The sequence below is a fragment of the Pongo abelii genome, chromosome 3 (genome assembly GCF_028885655.2).
Source record: "Pongo abelii isolate AG06213 chromosome 3, NHGRI_mPonAbe1-v2.0_pri, whole genome shotgun sequence".
NCBI lineage: Eukaryota > Metazoa > Chordata > Mammalia > Primates > Hominidae > Pongo > Pongo abelii.
The window spans coordinates 97038090-97052684 of record NC_071988.2 but is presented as its reverse complement, the minus strand read 5'-3'; the positions used below and the strand labels follow the sequence as shown (position 1 = coordinate 97052684).

General features: G+C 41.2%; 1 protein-coding gene across 1 annotated transcript in view; it reads left to right on the top strand.

Moving 5' to 3' along the window:
* PPEF2 (protein phosphatase with EF-hand domain 2) overlaps nt 1-4122 on the top strand; it is a 42458-nt gene extending 38336 nt beyond the window's left edge. Inside the window, exon 17 of the mRNA XM_002814886.4 lies at nt 3060-4122. Within this exon, the coding sequence (XP_002814932.3) occupies nt 3060-3313 (254 nt within the window). The 3' untranslated portion in view covers nt 3314-4122. The remainder of the gene's footprint in view (nt 1-3059) is intronic.
* The last annotated feature ends 10473 nt before the right edge of the window (nt 4123-14595 follow it).

The following is a 14595-nucleotide window of genomic DNA, read 5'->3' as shown; positions in this document are numbered from 1 at the left end:
GAGAACCGCTTGTACCTGGGAGGCGGAGGTTGCAGTGAGCCGAGGTCGTGCCACTGGACTCCAGCCTCGGTGACAGAGTGAGACTCTGTCGCAAAAAAAAAAAGAAAGAAAGATGTGATATCCTTTACAGTACCATCAAAGATAGCCACAAAGTAATGAAAAGTGCTTACAATAGAAAGGCGTTTGCAACCTCACTCCCAAAATGTTTTTTTTTAACTTTAAATTTTGAAATAATTATAGATTCACAGGAAGTTATAAAAAAATGTATGGTGAGGTCCTGTACATCCTCATCCTGTTCCCCCAATGGTCCAAAGGCTTTTTTCAATGTTATTATTGGTTTCTTTTGAGGCATAATTCACAAACCATGTAATTCACCTGTATAAAGTATGCAATTTAGTGGTTCTCGGTATAGTCACAAGATTGTATAACCATCACCACTATCTAATTTTAGAACTTTTTTTTTTTTTTTTTTTTTTTGAGACGGAGTCTCCCTCTGTCACCCAGGCTGGAGTGCAGTGGCACAATCTCGGATCACTGCAACCTCCACCTCCCAGGTTCAAGTGATTCTCCTGCCTCAGCCTCCTGAGTAGCTAGGACTACAAGCGTGTGCCACCACACCCAGCTATTTTTTTTTTTGTATTTTTAGTAGAGACAGGATTTCACCATGTTAGCCAGGATGGTCTCGATCTCCTGACCTTGTGATTCACCCACCTAGATCTCCCAAAGTGCTGGGATTACAGGCGTGAACCACTGCGCCTGTCCTAGAACATTTTAATCACCCCAGAAAGAAATCTGATACCTATTAGCAAGTACTCCTCATTCCCTATCCCTCCTCCACGAGTCCCTGGCAACCACTAATCTACTTTCTGTCTCTATGGATTTGCCTATTCTGGACATTTGATATAAATGGAGTCATGCAAAATATGACCTTTGGTGTCTGGATTATGTCACCTAGCCTGTGTTCAAGATTCATCCATGTTGCAGCAGTATCAGTTTTTCATTCCTTTTTTATGACTGAATAATATTCCATTGTGTGGACAGAACTTTTATTTATCCAGTCATTAGTTGGATTGTTTCTACTTTTGGCTATTATGAACAATGCTGCTATGAACATTCACGTGTGACTTTTTGTGTCAATATATGTTTTCAGTTTTCTTGGGTTTATATCTAGGAGTGTAATTGCCTGGTCATCTGGTGATTCTATGTTTAACTTTTTGAGGAATTACCAAACCATTTCTCACAGTAGCTGTACATATTTATATCGCCACCAACATTGTATGAGGGTTCCAGTTTCTCTACATCCTAACCAACGCTTGTTATTTTCCACTTTTGTTTTTTGTGGGGTTTTTTTTAGTTTTTATTATACCTGTTCTACTGCAGTTTTGACTTTCATTTCCTTAATAACTAATGATGTTGAACATTTTCATGTGCTTATTGGCCATTTGTATATCTCTTTTGGAGAAATGTCTATTCAAATCCTTTGTCCATTTTTGAATTGGGCTATTTGTCTTTTTATTTGAGTTGTAAGAGTTATTCATATATTCTGGGTACTAGGACATTATCAGACATATGCCTTGCAAATTTTTTTTCTGATTTTGTGGATTATCTTTTCACTTTCTTGGTAGTGTCCTTTGATGCCCGAAAGTTTTTTTTTTTTTTTTTTGAGACGGAGTCTCGCTCTGTCACCTAGGCTGGAGTGCAGTGGTACGATCTTGGCTCACTGCAACCTCTGCCTCCTGGGTTCAAGCAATTCTTCTGCCTCAGCCTGCTGAGTAGCTGGGACTACAGGCACCTGCCACCGTGACCAGCTAATTTTTGTATTTTTAGTAGAGACGGGGTTTCACCATATTGGCCAGACTGGTCTTGAACTCCTGACCTTGTGCTCTGCCCACCTCAGCCTCCCAAAGTGCTGGGATTACAGGCGTGAGCCACTGCGACCAGCCTGATACCCAAAAGTTTTTAATTTTGAAAAAGTCCAATTTATTTTTTCTTTTGTTGTTTATGCTTTTGGTGTTATAGCTTTTTTAAGCTATACAACTGTTGCATAGGCCGGTCGCGGTGGCTCACGCCTGTAATCCCAGCACTTTGGGAGGCCGAGGTAGGTGGATCATGAGGTCAGGAGATCGAGACCATCCTGGCTAATACGGTGAAACCCCGTCTCTACTAAAAATATAAAAAATTAGCCAGGTGTGGTGGTGGGCGCCTGTAGTCCCAGCTACTCGGGAGGCTGAGGCAGGAGAATGGCGTGAACCCGGGAGGCAGAGCTTGCAGTGAGCCGAGATTGTGCCACTGCACTCCAGCCTGGGTGACAGAGCGAGACTCTGTCTCAAAAAAAAAAAAAAAAAAAAAACTGTTGCATAACCTAAGGTCACAAAGATTTACACTTATGTTTGCTTCTAAGAGTTTTAGAGTTTTAGCTCTTACATTTAGGTCTTTGATCCATATCAAGTTAGTTTTTTTTTATATAGTGTTAGGTAGGTGTCTAGCTTTACTCTTTTTGCATGTGAATATCTGCTTGTCCCCCATCATTGTTGAAAAAAACTATTCTTTCCCCATTAAATGATCTTGGAACCCTTGTAAAAAAGTCAATTGACTGTAGATGTATGGGGTCCAAAGGATTTTAATGGCCAGAATAAATTAGTATATGTTTGAGATGATTAAATGCAGGGTTTCTCAACAGTGGTACTGTCGACATTTTGGGCTAGATAATTCTTTGTTTTGGGGTCCATCTTGTGCATTATAAGATGTTTGGCAGCATGTCTGGCCTTTATTTATTAGATGCCAGTAGCACCTCACCTCCGTCTTAGTCATAACGAACAATAATGTCTCCAGACATTGCCAAATGTCCCCTGGAGGGAGGGGAGCAAAATTCTTCCCAGCTGAAAATCATTGGTGAGCCAGTGGGTTTGTGTGATCCTCTTGGGAGTTTAAATTAGATACTAGGATTTGGGTATCTCTCTGTTTAGCAGTAGGGAGCAGGTGTCCTCGTAAGAATGTCAGAGAAAATGAACATTAAAAGCTAGACTAACACACTGAAGTGATTTCCTCCCTCTGATAAGGGTTCATCTCACTGGATGAGTTCAGGCAGACCTGGAAGCTGTTCAGCTCTCATATGAATATCGACATTACAGATGACTGCATCTGTGACCTTGCTCGGAGCATTGATTTCAACAAAGATGGCCACATTGATATCAATGAGTTCTTGGAGGCCTTCCGCCTTGTGGAGAAATCCTGGCCAGAGGGCGATTCCTCAGAATGCCCACAAGCTACAAATGCTAAAGACAGTGGCTGCAGCAGTCCAGGTGCACGCTAAGAACAGCCTGGTCTTCATCACCCAAAGTGCCTCATAGGCAATGCTCAGCTTCTCACTAGACTATCTTCCTTATTCTCCATGTGAAACTTTATGCTGAAAATTTACCTATCTATATGCTTCAGAATCACCTGTGTATTTCAGTGTGGAGGGGTGGGTTGGGGTGTTGTGTATGTATGTGTTTTAAGTATATGAGTGCCCCAACCCCATCTCACAATCTTCACAAAGTAGAACTTAGGCATAGTGTTTTTAAATTCTAAAGTCCACTTCAATTAAGAACCACTGACAATTTAACTCTCTCATTGTTTTTATTTTATACTTTTTTTTTTTTTTTTTGAGATGGAGTTTCTCTCTTGTTGCCCAGGCTGGAGTGCATTGGCGCGATCTCGGCTCACTGCAAACTCCACCTCCCGGGCGATTCTTCTGCCTCAGCCTCCTGAGAAGCTGGGGTTACAGGCATGCGCCACCACACCAGGCTAATTTTGTATTTTTAGTAGAGACAGGGTTTCTCCATGTTGGTCAGGCTGGTCTTGAACTCCCGACCTCAGGTGATCCACCCTCCTCAGCCTCCCAAACTGCTGGGATTACAGGCATGAGCCACTGCACCCAGCCTATTTTATACTTTTTATTTATTGTCTTAACAATGTCATATTGGTAAAGGAAAGTTATTTAAAAAAATTGTATTGTAATTCCATGACCCAAGCATATGGATTTTCTTCATTATTTACTTTTTCTTACTTGTTACTGTAGTGTTTATATAATTTTATGTTCTGCTTTTAAAAAACTAAATTCATATCTAATTGTAAACCCTTTCCCATGTGCTTCCCTTGTGATTCTGTATTCTTCATGATAATTAGTTTAATGCTTGCATAATTTTCTTTGAAGTGGATGTGCTATAATCTATGCAGCCATTCTCCAATTGTTAAACATGTGTATTATTTCCACTTTTTCATTATTAGGAATAACACTAGGGAGAGTGTTAGGACAAATACCTAATGCATGCGGGGCTTAAAACCTAGATGACAGCCGGGCGCGGTGGCTCACGCCTGTAATCCCAGCACTTTGGGTGGCTGAGGCGGGCGGAACACGAGGTCAGGAGATGGAGACCATCCTGGCTAACATGGTGAAACCCCGTCTCTACTAAAAAAATACAAAAAATTAGCCGGGTGGGTGCCTGTAGTCCCAGCTACTCAGGAGGCTGAGGCAGGAGAATGGCGTGAACCCAGGAGGCGGAGCTTGAGATCGCACCACTGCACTCCAGCCTGGGTGACAGAGCGAGATTCCATCTAAAAAAAAAAAAAAAACCTAGATGACAGGTTGATAGGTGCAGCGAACCACCATGGTGTATACATATGTGTAACAAACCTGCATGTTCAGCACATGTAGCCAAGAACTTAAAGTAAAATTTAAAAAAAAAGAAATAACACTGTAGTTAATAACATAGTGCATATAGCTTATTTACACAAATCTTTTGAATTTTACATTTTAGTGGTATAAAATCCCAGGAATGGGATTACTTTGACAAAGGATGTTGTATTAGTCTAGGTGCTTCAGAGAAACAGAACCAATATGAAATTTACATAAGTATTTATTATTAAGAATTGGCTTACATGATTATGGAGGCTAAAAAGTCCTAAGATCTGCAGCTGGCAAGCTGGAGAACCAGGAGAGCCAATGGTGTCAGTTCCAGTCTAAGTCCAAAGGCCTCAGACTCAGAAGAGCCAATGGAGTCAGTTCCAGTTCATGTTTGAGTAGGCAGGAAAAAACCAATGTCCCTGCTCAAAGGCAGTGAGACAGAGAAAAATAATTCTTTCTTATTCAGCCTTTTATTATATTCAGGCTTTCAACAGATTGGATGAGGTCCACTCACCTTGGCAAGGACAATCTCCTTTACTCAGCTTACAGATTCAAATGTTATATCTCATCCAGAAACATCTTTACAGGCACACCCACATATAATATTTAACCAAATATCTAAATATCCTGTGGCTCAATCAAGTTGACACGTAAAGTTAACCATCACAGGTATGAACATTTTAATGGCATGATACGTATTGCCAGGTTGCTCTTCAGAACTGGGCATACCAATTTTACCATAAACTCATAAGCTTTTAGTGGGATCATTTCTAACTTACGCAAAAGGTGAATGATAGTGCTTCCATGATATTTTACTATATGCATTTATGTGATTAACATCCAATGTTGGGAACAAGCCCCCCAAAATCTGGACATAAACTGGCCCCAAAACTGGCCATAAACAAAATCTCTGCAGCACTGTGACATGTTCATCATGGCCATAACGCCCACGCTGGAAGGTGGTGGGCTTATCAGAATGATGGCAAGGAACATCTGGCCCACCCAGGGCAGAAAACCGCTTAAAGGCATTCTTAAGCCACAAACAATAGCATGAGCGATCTGTGCCTTAAGGACACGCTCCTGCTGCAGTTAACTAGCCCAAACTATTCCTTTAATTTGGCCCATCCCTTCATTTCCCATAAGAGATACTTTTAGTTAATTTAATATCTATAGAAACAATGCTAATGACTGGCTTGCTGTTGATAAATACGTGGGTAAATCTCTGTTTGGGGCTCTCAGCTATGAAGGCTGTGAGACCCCTGATTTCCCACTTCACACCTCTATATTTCTGTGTGTGTGTCTTTAATTCCTCTAGCGCCGCTGGGTTAGGGTCTCCCCAGCCGAGCTGGTCTCGGTAATCCAAAGCTGTCTCCACAATCTCATTTTATTTATAAACTAAGGAAATTGAGGTTTAGAGAACTTGCTGGGTATATGTGATCTAAGTTACTAACACAGCCAGGACTGGAGCCCATGATTTCTGCCTCCACCTAGGATTATTTCCAGTTATACCCATGACTGTATTATCTGTTTGGATTGTCTATACACAATCTATGGCTTTTTCTTGTGTGACAAGCAGACCCTAGCCCTATAGTGACCCCCAACCCCAGTGATTTTCCACTTCATGGTGTTTGTGCCTTTGTGTGATCTCCCCATGAGTGTAGGTGGGACCTGTGACTTGCTTCTAACCAAGAAACTATGACACAGGTGATGGGGTGTTACTCTTGTGATTATATTACATTATATAAAATTCCATGTTAGTAGACCGAAGAAAGAGAGATTTTCCTTGCTGGCTAGACAAGCTAGGAGCTATGTTAAGGAAACTCACATAAGGAATGATGGGTGCCCTGTAGGATCTGCCAACAGCCTCCGACAAATGGCTACAAAAAGCCAGGGTCTTCAAAAATACATTCACAAGGAAATACATTCTCAAATAAGTTGTGTTAGTTTGGAAGCAGGCTCTTCCTTAGTTGAGGCTCCAAATGAGAATGCAGTCTGGCCAACACCTTGAATAAAGCTTGTGAGACCCTAAGTAGAGGATCCAGTAAAGCCATGCTCAGCTTCTTTATCCACTAAGTTTGTTGTAATTTGTTCCCCAGCATAGAAAATATACCTTGCTGCCAGGCGCAGTGGCTCACGCCTGTAATCCCAGCACTTTGGGAGGCTGAGGCACATGGATCACTTGAAGTCAGGAGTTCAAGACCAGCCTGGCCAACATGGTGAAACCTCATCTCTACTAAAAACACAAAAATTAGCTGGGCATGGTGGCACTTGCCTGTAGTCCTAGCTACTCAGGAGGCTGAGGTGAGAGGCTCGCTTGAACCTGGGAAGCAGAGTTTGCAGTGAATCAAGATGGTGCCATTGCACTCCATCCTGGGCAACACAGTGAGACCCTGTCTCAGAAAAAAAAAAATAATAATAATAATAAAAAATAAATAAATAAATAAATGTATATATATACCTTGCTTCCCAGAAAACGTCTCATTTTCTTATTCCACTATTCAAGAAAAATCTGAATTTTAATCAATGGGTAGAATCCAGAGAAGCGTCAAGGTCATTTTTGGTAAGGCATTTGAGTGAATACTTACTACCATGGGTTTATCTTGCCTGACTTAGTAACTGAGAGGCAAAGTATTGGTTGCAAACGCATGTCTGCATCTGTCTGTCCTATCTCATGCAAACAGCTCAAATTCAACAAAGTGCTTCTTTATTTGAGATTGTGATTTATTGTGATTAAAAGTAAGCAAATGCTCAGAGACATCAAAAGAATAATTCAGAGACAATGGGGTAAAGCCCTGGGGGTTTACTCATATAGAGAGATACAAGAGGGAGAATAGCCCAGGAAGGCCATCTCTCTCCACCAAGGGCAAGGGGCTTATCAAGACAGCAGCCACAAAGCTACATAAGGTAAAGTGATTGGTCAGTCTAAACGAGTCTTTGGTTTGTCAATTCAGGATTTGTTGATAGTGGAGGTTGATGGGGGGCTTGCTGAACCCTGAGGTCCTCTCTTGAGTCTAGAGAGCATAGTCACCAATTCACATCAGGCTGTTCTGCTTATTCTGATGGGTTTTCTGCGAAGCTGTTGTTCTGGTTCCTTCTTCAGGGGCCCTCACTACTTGCTGTCTTATACTCTTCAGCCTCAGTATCCCACAAGTCCTGTGCACATATGCAAGGCTCAGAGAAAATTTCCTTAGTCAGTTAACACAGTGAATTAACAGGGGTTTGCTTCAAGGGAGTTTTAATCTAAAATGAATTTTTTAATTGTGCTAGAAAAACATAGCAAAATCATACCTCTAATCCAGTGATTTACCCCTGACTGCTAATTAAAATCATCAGGAAGAGCTTTTCAAACCTAGAATGGCTGTGGCCTCCTCCAGACCAATCAAACCAAAATCTCTTGGTGAGACGTCATGATACTGGTATCTGGTACGTTTGAGTTTTGCTTTATTTTTAATTGACTATTATTATTATTATTATTATTATTATTATTAGAGACAAGATCTCACTCTGTCACTCAGGATGGGGTGCAGTGGTGTGATCATAGCTCACAACTCACTGCAGCCTCAAATTCCTGGGCTCAGGTGATCATCCTGCCTCAGCCGCTTGAGTAGCTAGGACTACAAGCGTGTACCACAATGCTTGGCTAAGTTTTAAAAAAAATTTGTAGAGACAAGGTCACGCTACGTTGCCAGGCAGGTCTCAAACACCTGGGCTCAAGCAATCCTCCCTCCTTTGTCTCCCAAAGTGTGGGATTAAAGGTGTGAACCACCACACCAGACCAACAAATAATGATTACATACCTTTATGGGGTACAATGTATTGTTTCCTTACATGCAGACATTATGGAATGATCGAATCAGCCTAATTAACCCTAATTAACATATCCATCACTTCAAATGTTTATAATTTCCTTTGGTAAGAACATTGAAAACAATATCTTTTAGCTGTTTTGAAATATAGAAAACACTATTAACAGTTATAGTCACCATGTTGTACATGGAACACTAGAACTTATTTCTCTTGTCTAACTGAAACGTACCCTTTGACCCAATGTCTCCCCTTTTCCCATCTATCCCCCTGTCTCTAGCCTGTGGTAACCATCATTCTACTCTCTATTTCTATGAGTTAGACTTTTTAAGATTTCACATATAAGTGAGATTATGTGGTATTTATCTTTCTGTGCCTGGTTTATTTCATTTAGCATAATGTATTCTAGGTTCATCCATATTGTCACAAATGACAAAATTTCTACTTTAGGCTGGTCTCAAACTCTTGAGCTCAAGAGATCCACCTGCCTTGGCCTAACAAAGTGCTAGGATTACAGGCATGAACCACCACACCCAGGAAAGGTTCTATTTTCTACACATCCCAGCCAATACTTATTGTCACTCATCTTTTTGATAAGAGCCAATGTAACATGAGTGAGGTGATAGCTCCTTGTGGTTTTACTTTGCATTTTTCTGATTATTAGAGACGTTTATTGGTATGTTTGAAATACTCCCCAGATGGTGCTAATGTGCAGCCAGGCTTAGCACCGTTAATCTAATTGGTCTACCCTGCAATAATAAAGGGTGATTATTTGGTAAGACTATCCTACTGCTATCTACACTGGTTAACCATCAATATGAGAAGTCAATTCAGAAACCAAACGTTTTCAGATTTAGATGACTAAACTGCTAAATACCCTCAAATTATATTAACAGACCCAAGAACTCTTGATGAAAACAGATTAAAACATACAAAGTTCTCCAAGAATTATTAATTTTTTAAACTGGAAATTTACTATAATTAGTTTTTCTTTAGAAAGCTGGGACATATAAACTGGTTGAGACTTTACATTAGTACCACTCTTTAAAGATCTTCTCCCTTGGTTTTTACACCTGAATATCCAACTGCTTTCTAGACATCTCCACCTACATCTCTCATGAACATCTCAAATATAACATGTTCAAATGTGACAATCTCTTCACCCCCAAACTGTTTTGGCTCCTAATTTCTGTATTTCAGGTTGGTACCCCACTTTCTATGCAGTCTGTTACCCAGGCTTAATTCCTCTACCTCTCTCACTCCCCCAGTCGCAACGCTTTCCAAGTTTTGAGAATTCTGCTTCCTAAATATTCCTAATCAACTCTCTCTTCTCCATCCCCACATCCATGGCTGAAATGCACACCTTCACTGTCTCTGGCCCTCTCCTGTTACAGCCTCCACTTCCTTGAGCCCCTTGCTCGGTTTGGCTCAGTTCCATCCTCTATCCTCTCCACCCTTTCCAAGAATCCAGAATGATCTATCTAAAATGCAAATTGGACTGTGTCACTTTTCATCCTAAATCCTCTAAGTGGCTTCCCCAAACCCACAGCATAAAGTCTGTCTTTAATATGGAATGCCAGGCCCTTCACAAGCTGACTCCTTCCTGCCCTCCCATCTCATCCCTGCCCCTTATGCTCTAGCACAACACACTGCTCCTGATTTGGGCCTTTTGCTCACATTATTCCCCTGTCTGGCATACAGTCCCCCAGACACCAATGATCTATTTGTCTTTATCTTACTTGACCTCTCAGTAGCATTGGACAGTTCAAATTACCATTCTCTCCTCTTTTTTTTTTCTATCTGACTGCTTTCTCAGTCTCAGCTCATTGCCACCTCTGCCTCCCAAGTTCAAGCGATTCTCCTGCCTCAGCCTCCTGAGTAGCTGGGATTACAGATGCGCGCCACTGGGCCCGGCCAATTTTTGTATTTTTAGTAGAGACAAGGGTTTCACCATGTTGACCAGGCTGTTCTTGAACTCCTGACCTCAGATGATCCACCGACCTTGGCCTCCCAAAGTGCTAGAATTACAGGCGTGAGCCACCACACCCTGCCAGGCTCAGTCTTTCAACCTCTTTTTTCTTCTATCTTCATTCACTCCTTTGCTGATCTCATCCAGTCTCATGGTTTTAAATGCAATCCATATGGTTAAGACTCTGAAGGTTATATCTCCACCTGAGACCACTCCCCTAACACTTAAATATTTAATGAATGTCTCAAACTTAACATTCTCCAAAGAAGTTCACTATATTTCTCCTACATCTCTTCCTCCCTGGTCTTTTCTAATTAAATATCAATGCCATCCTACCAGTTCACTCAGGTGAAAGACAAAGCAAAAACTAAAACAAAAAACCCTTGGAATAATACTTGACTTCTCTCCTCATTTCCCACATCTGATCGATCTTGTTGACTTTCCCTTCAAAATACATCTAAAATTGAGCCGTTTTTACTCCCCATTGCTACCACCTTAAAATCATTAGTCCAGTTGTTTATTAGTCAGTACTATTTCTCACCAGTGTCCCCAATTCTTCTTTTGTCTCTACTGAAGTACTTCTCAAATGTTTTCATCTCAGGATCCTTTTATACTCCCAAAAAGTACTGATGATCCCAAAGAACTTTTGCTGATGTGGCTTATATCTATTGATATTTACTGTATTAGAAATTAAAACTGAGAATGGCAAGGCATAGTGACTCATGTCTGTAATCCCAGCACTTTGGGAGGCCAGCTGATAACACATGGAGCAGAAGAATCACCCCAGTTAACTCACAGAATTGTGAAATATCAAAGATGGTTATTGTTGTTTTAAACCACTAACTTTTGAGGTATTTGTTATGTAGCAGTAGATAACTCAAAACACTGACAATCCAAGGAATTAAAGTTTAGTTGTATTAATCAAAATAGAAGGATAATTTCAGGAAGGGCTCATACTTCCCAGAAACGATCTTTTCTGAGAAAATGCCAATAGTCATAAAAGAATTTCTCTGTTTTAGCATTTTTGACCTGTCTTCAAGTTGTAAATAAGTGTTTTAGGTTTTGGTTATTTATTTATTTATTTATTTATTTATTTATTTATTTATTGAGACAGTTTTCGCTCTTTTTGCCCAGGCTGGAGTGCAATGGCCTGATCTTGGCTTACCGCAACCTCCACCTCCTGGGTTCAAGCGATTCTCCCTCCTGCCTCAGCCTCCCGAGTAGCTGGGATTACAGGCATGTGTCACCATGCCCAGCTAATTTTGTATTTTTAATAGTGACAGGGTTTCTCCATGTTGGTCAGGCTGGTCTCGAACTCCCAACCTCAGGTGATCCTCCCGCCTTGACCTCCCAAAGTGCTGGGATTACAGGCATGAGCCACTGTGCCCGGCCTTGTTTTGTTGTTTTAAAAAAACAATTATTACTAATGCTGGACATAGAACTCACATGCAGACATAATTAGGGTTTCATAAATCTCTAAAGACCATTATTTTATTTTATTTACTTATTTATTTCAGATAGAGTTTTGCTCTGTCGCCCAGGCTGGAGTGCAATGGCACAGTCTCAGCTCACTGCAACCTCTGCCTCCTGGGTTCAAGCGATTCTCCTGCCTCAGCTTCCTGAGTAGCTGAGATTACAGGCACCCACCACCACACCCAGCTACTTTATTTGTACTTTTAGTAGGGATGGGGTTTCACCATGTTGGCCAGGCCGGTCTCGAATTCCCTACCTCAGGTGATCTACCCCCCTCAGCCTCCCAAAGTGCTGGGATTACAGGCATGAGCTACTGTGTTCAGCCATAAAGACCATTATTTTAAATTTGAGTGTTTATTTCTATAGAACTCAAAACCTCCTTTAGTCTGCATTTTAATTATTAAAACAAAGGGATAAATTTTTTAATCCCTGTGTTAGTGTCTTGAAATATTTCTCACAGACTCAGAGACTGTTAAGAATTATAAGGAATTTCAGATATTAAGTACAACCTCTAAAGCATTTCTCTGGAGAAAAACCTCAAAAGATACGGGTGTCCTCTAGGCTTTGTGGAAATGATCCAAGGTAGAGGTCACTGCTCCTAGAGGCAGCCTAGTTCTGTATTTGGGGAGATATATGAATTAGAAAGGTTTTTTTCTTTTAACTTTTATACCAGGCATCGGCCTGGTATAAGAATGTGGAGTCAGAAGATTTGGATTTCAGTTCCTGGCTGTAGGATCTAGGTTATCTGAGCTACAGTGGCCACCCTGAGCTTCCGCGACTCTGCTTTTCAGGAGCAGGGAGAAGCTCTACCTACCTACATCAGTGTGTCGAGATTTCTGGGGGTGTGGGGGGATGGGTGGGGGTGATGCTAATTAACATACACAAAAAGACACAGAATTGTCATTGCCATAACCCTCATCTTAGTCTTAAACTAAATGATACAGAGCTGAATCTCTTTATTACTATTGATTGATCATAAACTGGTTTATTTTTCTCACAGAAGAAGATAATTTTAGACATGAATTTTTTGTAAACAGATTAGTTATTAGATTTCATTTTAATTTTTTTAACTTTTAAGACAAAGTCTCGCTCTTGTTCCCCAGGCTGGAGTGCAATGGTGCAATCTCGGCTTACTGCAACCTCTGCCTCCCAGTTTCAGAGCTCCCGAGTAGCTGGGATTACAGGCGCCTGCCACCACGCCTGGCTAATTTTTGTATTTTTAGTAGAGATGGAGTTTCACCATGTTGGCCAGACTGGTCTCGAACTCCTGACCTCAGGTGATCCGCCCACCTTGGCCTCCCAAAGTGCAGGGATTACAGGCGTGAGCCACTGCACCCGGCCTAGATTTCATTTTAATTTTTAAACTGTTTTAAACATACTCGGTTTTTTTTTTCCGTTTTGTAAATTAATTTTTATGGTTATATTTATGGCAAATGATATTGATTTCTCTATTACAGTATTGAGGTAATGTTCTCTATCTTTTTTTTTTTTTTTTTTTTTTTTGAGATGGAGTCTCAATCTGTTTCCCAGTCTGGAGTGCAGTGGTATGATCTCAGCTCACTGCAACCTCCGCCTCCCGGGTTCAAGCGATTCTCCTGCCTCAGCCTCCTGAGTAGCTGAGATCACAGGCGTGTGCCATCACACCTGGCTAATTTTAGTATTTTTAGTAGAGACAGGGTTTTGCTATGTTGAGGCTGGTCTCGAACTCCAGACCTCAAGCGATCCGCCCACCTCAGCCTCCAAAAGTGCTGGGATTACAGGCGTAAGCCACTGAGCCCGGCCGTATTTTCTTTTAAAATAAAATTATCTGGAGTTTGAAAATCTATTTGTCTTGCAGATAAAGTACAAACTCTGTGACCCAGCCTGTGCCATATGTGCAGTCTCAAAACTCTTTCTAGACACTTGGATCTTCCTGCAGCCTGCAAACACACCACTCCTCTCACATTCTGTTTCCCCTCCCTGATTTGCCCTCCTTCCTGTGGGCCTGGCCTTTATTCTTCAAGACCCAGCTTCAACGCCCTCCCCTCTGTGCAGCCTTCCCTTGACTGCCTCCTCCTCACTGCCTCCTCTAGGACACCAGCTTGCCTTACGTTCCTCAAGGTAGAGCCTGAATCACCCACTCATTGCAGTGACTGGCGTGCATGCTGGCAGCCTCCACTGCTCTGTGAGTTCCCTCAGAAGACAGGGCAGGTCTCATGTGTCTGTGCGGGCACACAGTAGGCACTCCATAAATATAATTTGAGTTCACAAATCTTAATAAGGGTCCAAATATCCTTGTTTCTATGTTGGAATCCACCACCAGCTGCAAATTGAGTATGAAATGTCTCTAGGAAGATTAATGGTCAGAACAAAATTGCATCACACAGAACGCAACCTAGTCACCGCAACAACAAAAAATCATTTTTTCTTTTAAACAGAAAGATTAAAAGCCAACATGCACAAATGTTTTTATTTAAGTGATAATATTCTGGGGTTGTGAACACACGGAGAAACAGGCACATTATTGGTAGAGGTGTAAATCAGAGCAAAAAATGCTCATTCTCTTTGACTCAGAATTCCATTTTCTATATGACTGTTGACAGAATCACTCTCAAGAATGCAAAGGCCATATGTACAAAGACTTCCTGGAAGCATTGTTTGTAAAAGCAAAAACCCTGAAATCTACCCATAAAGTCCACTAATA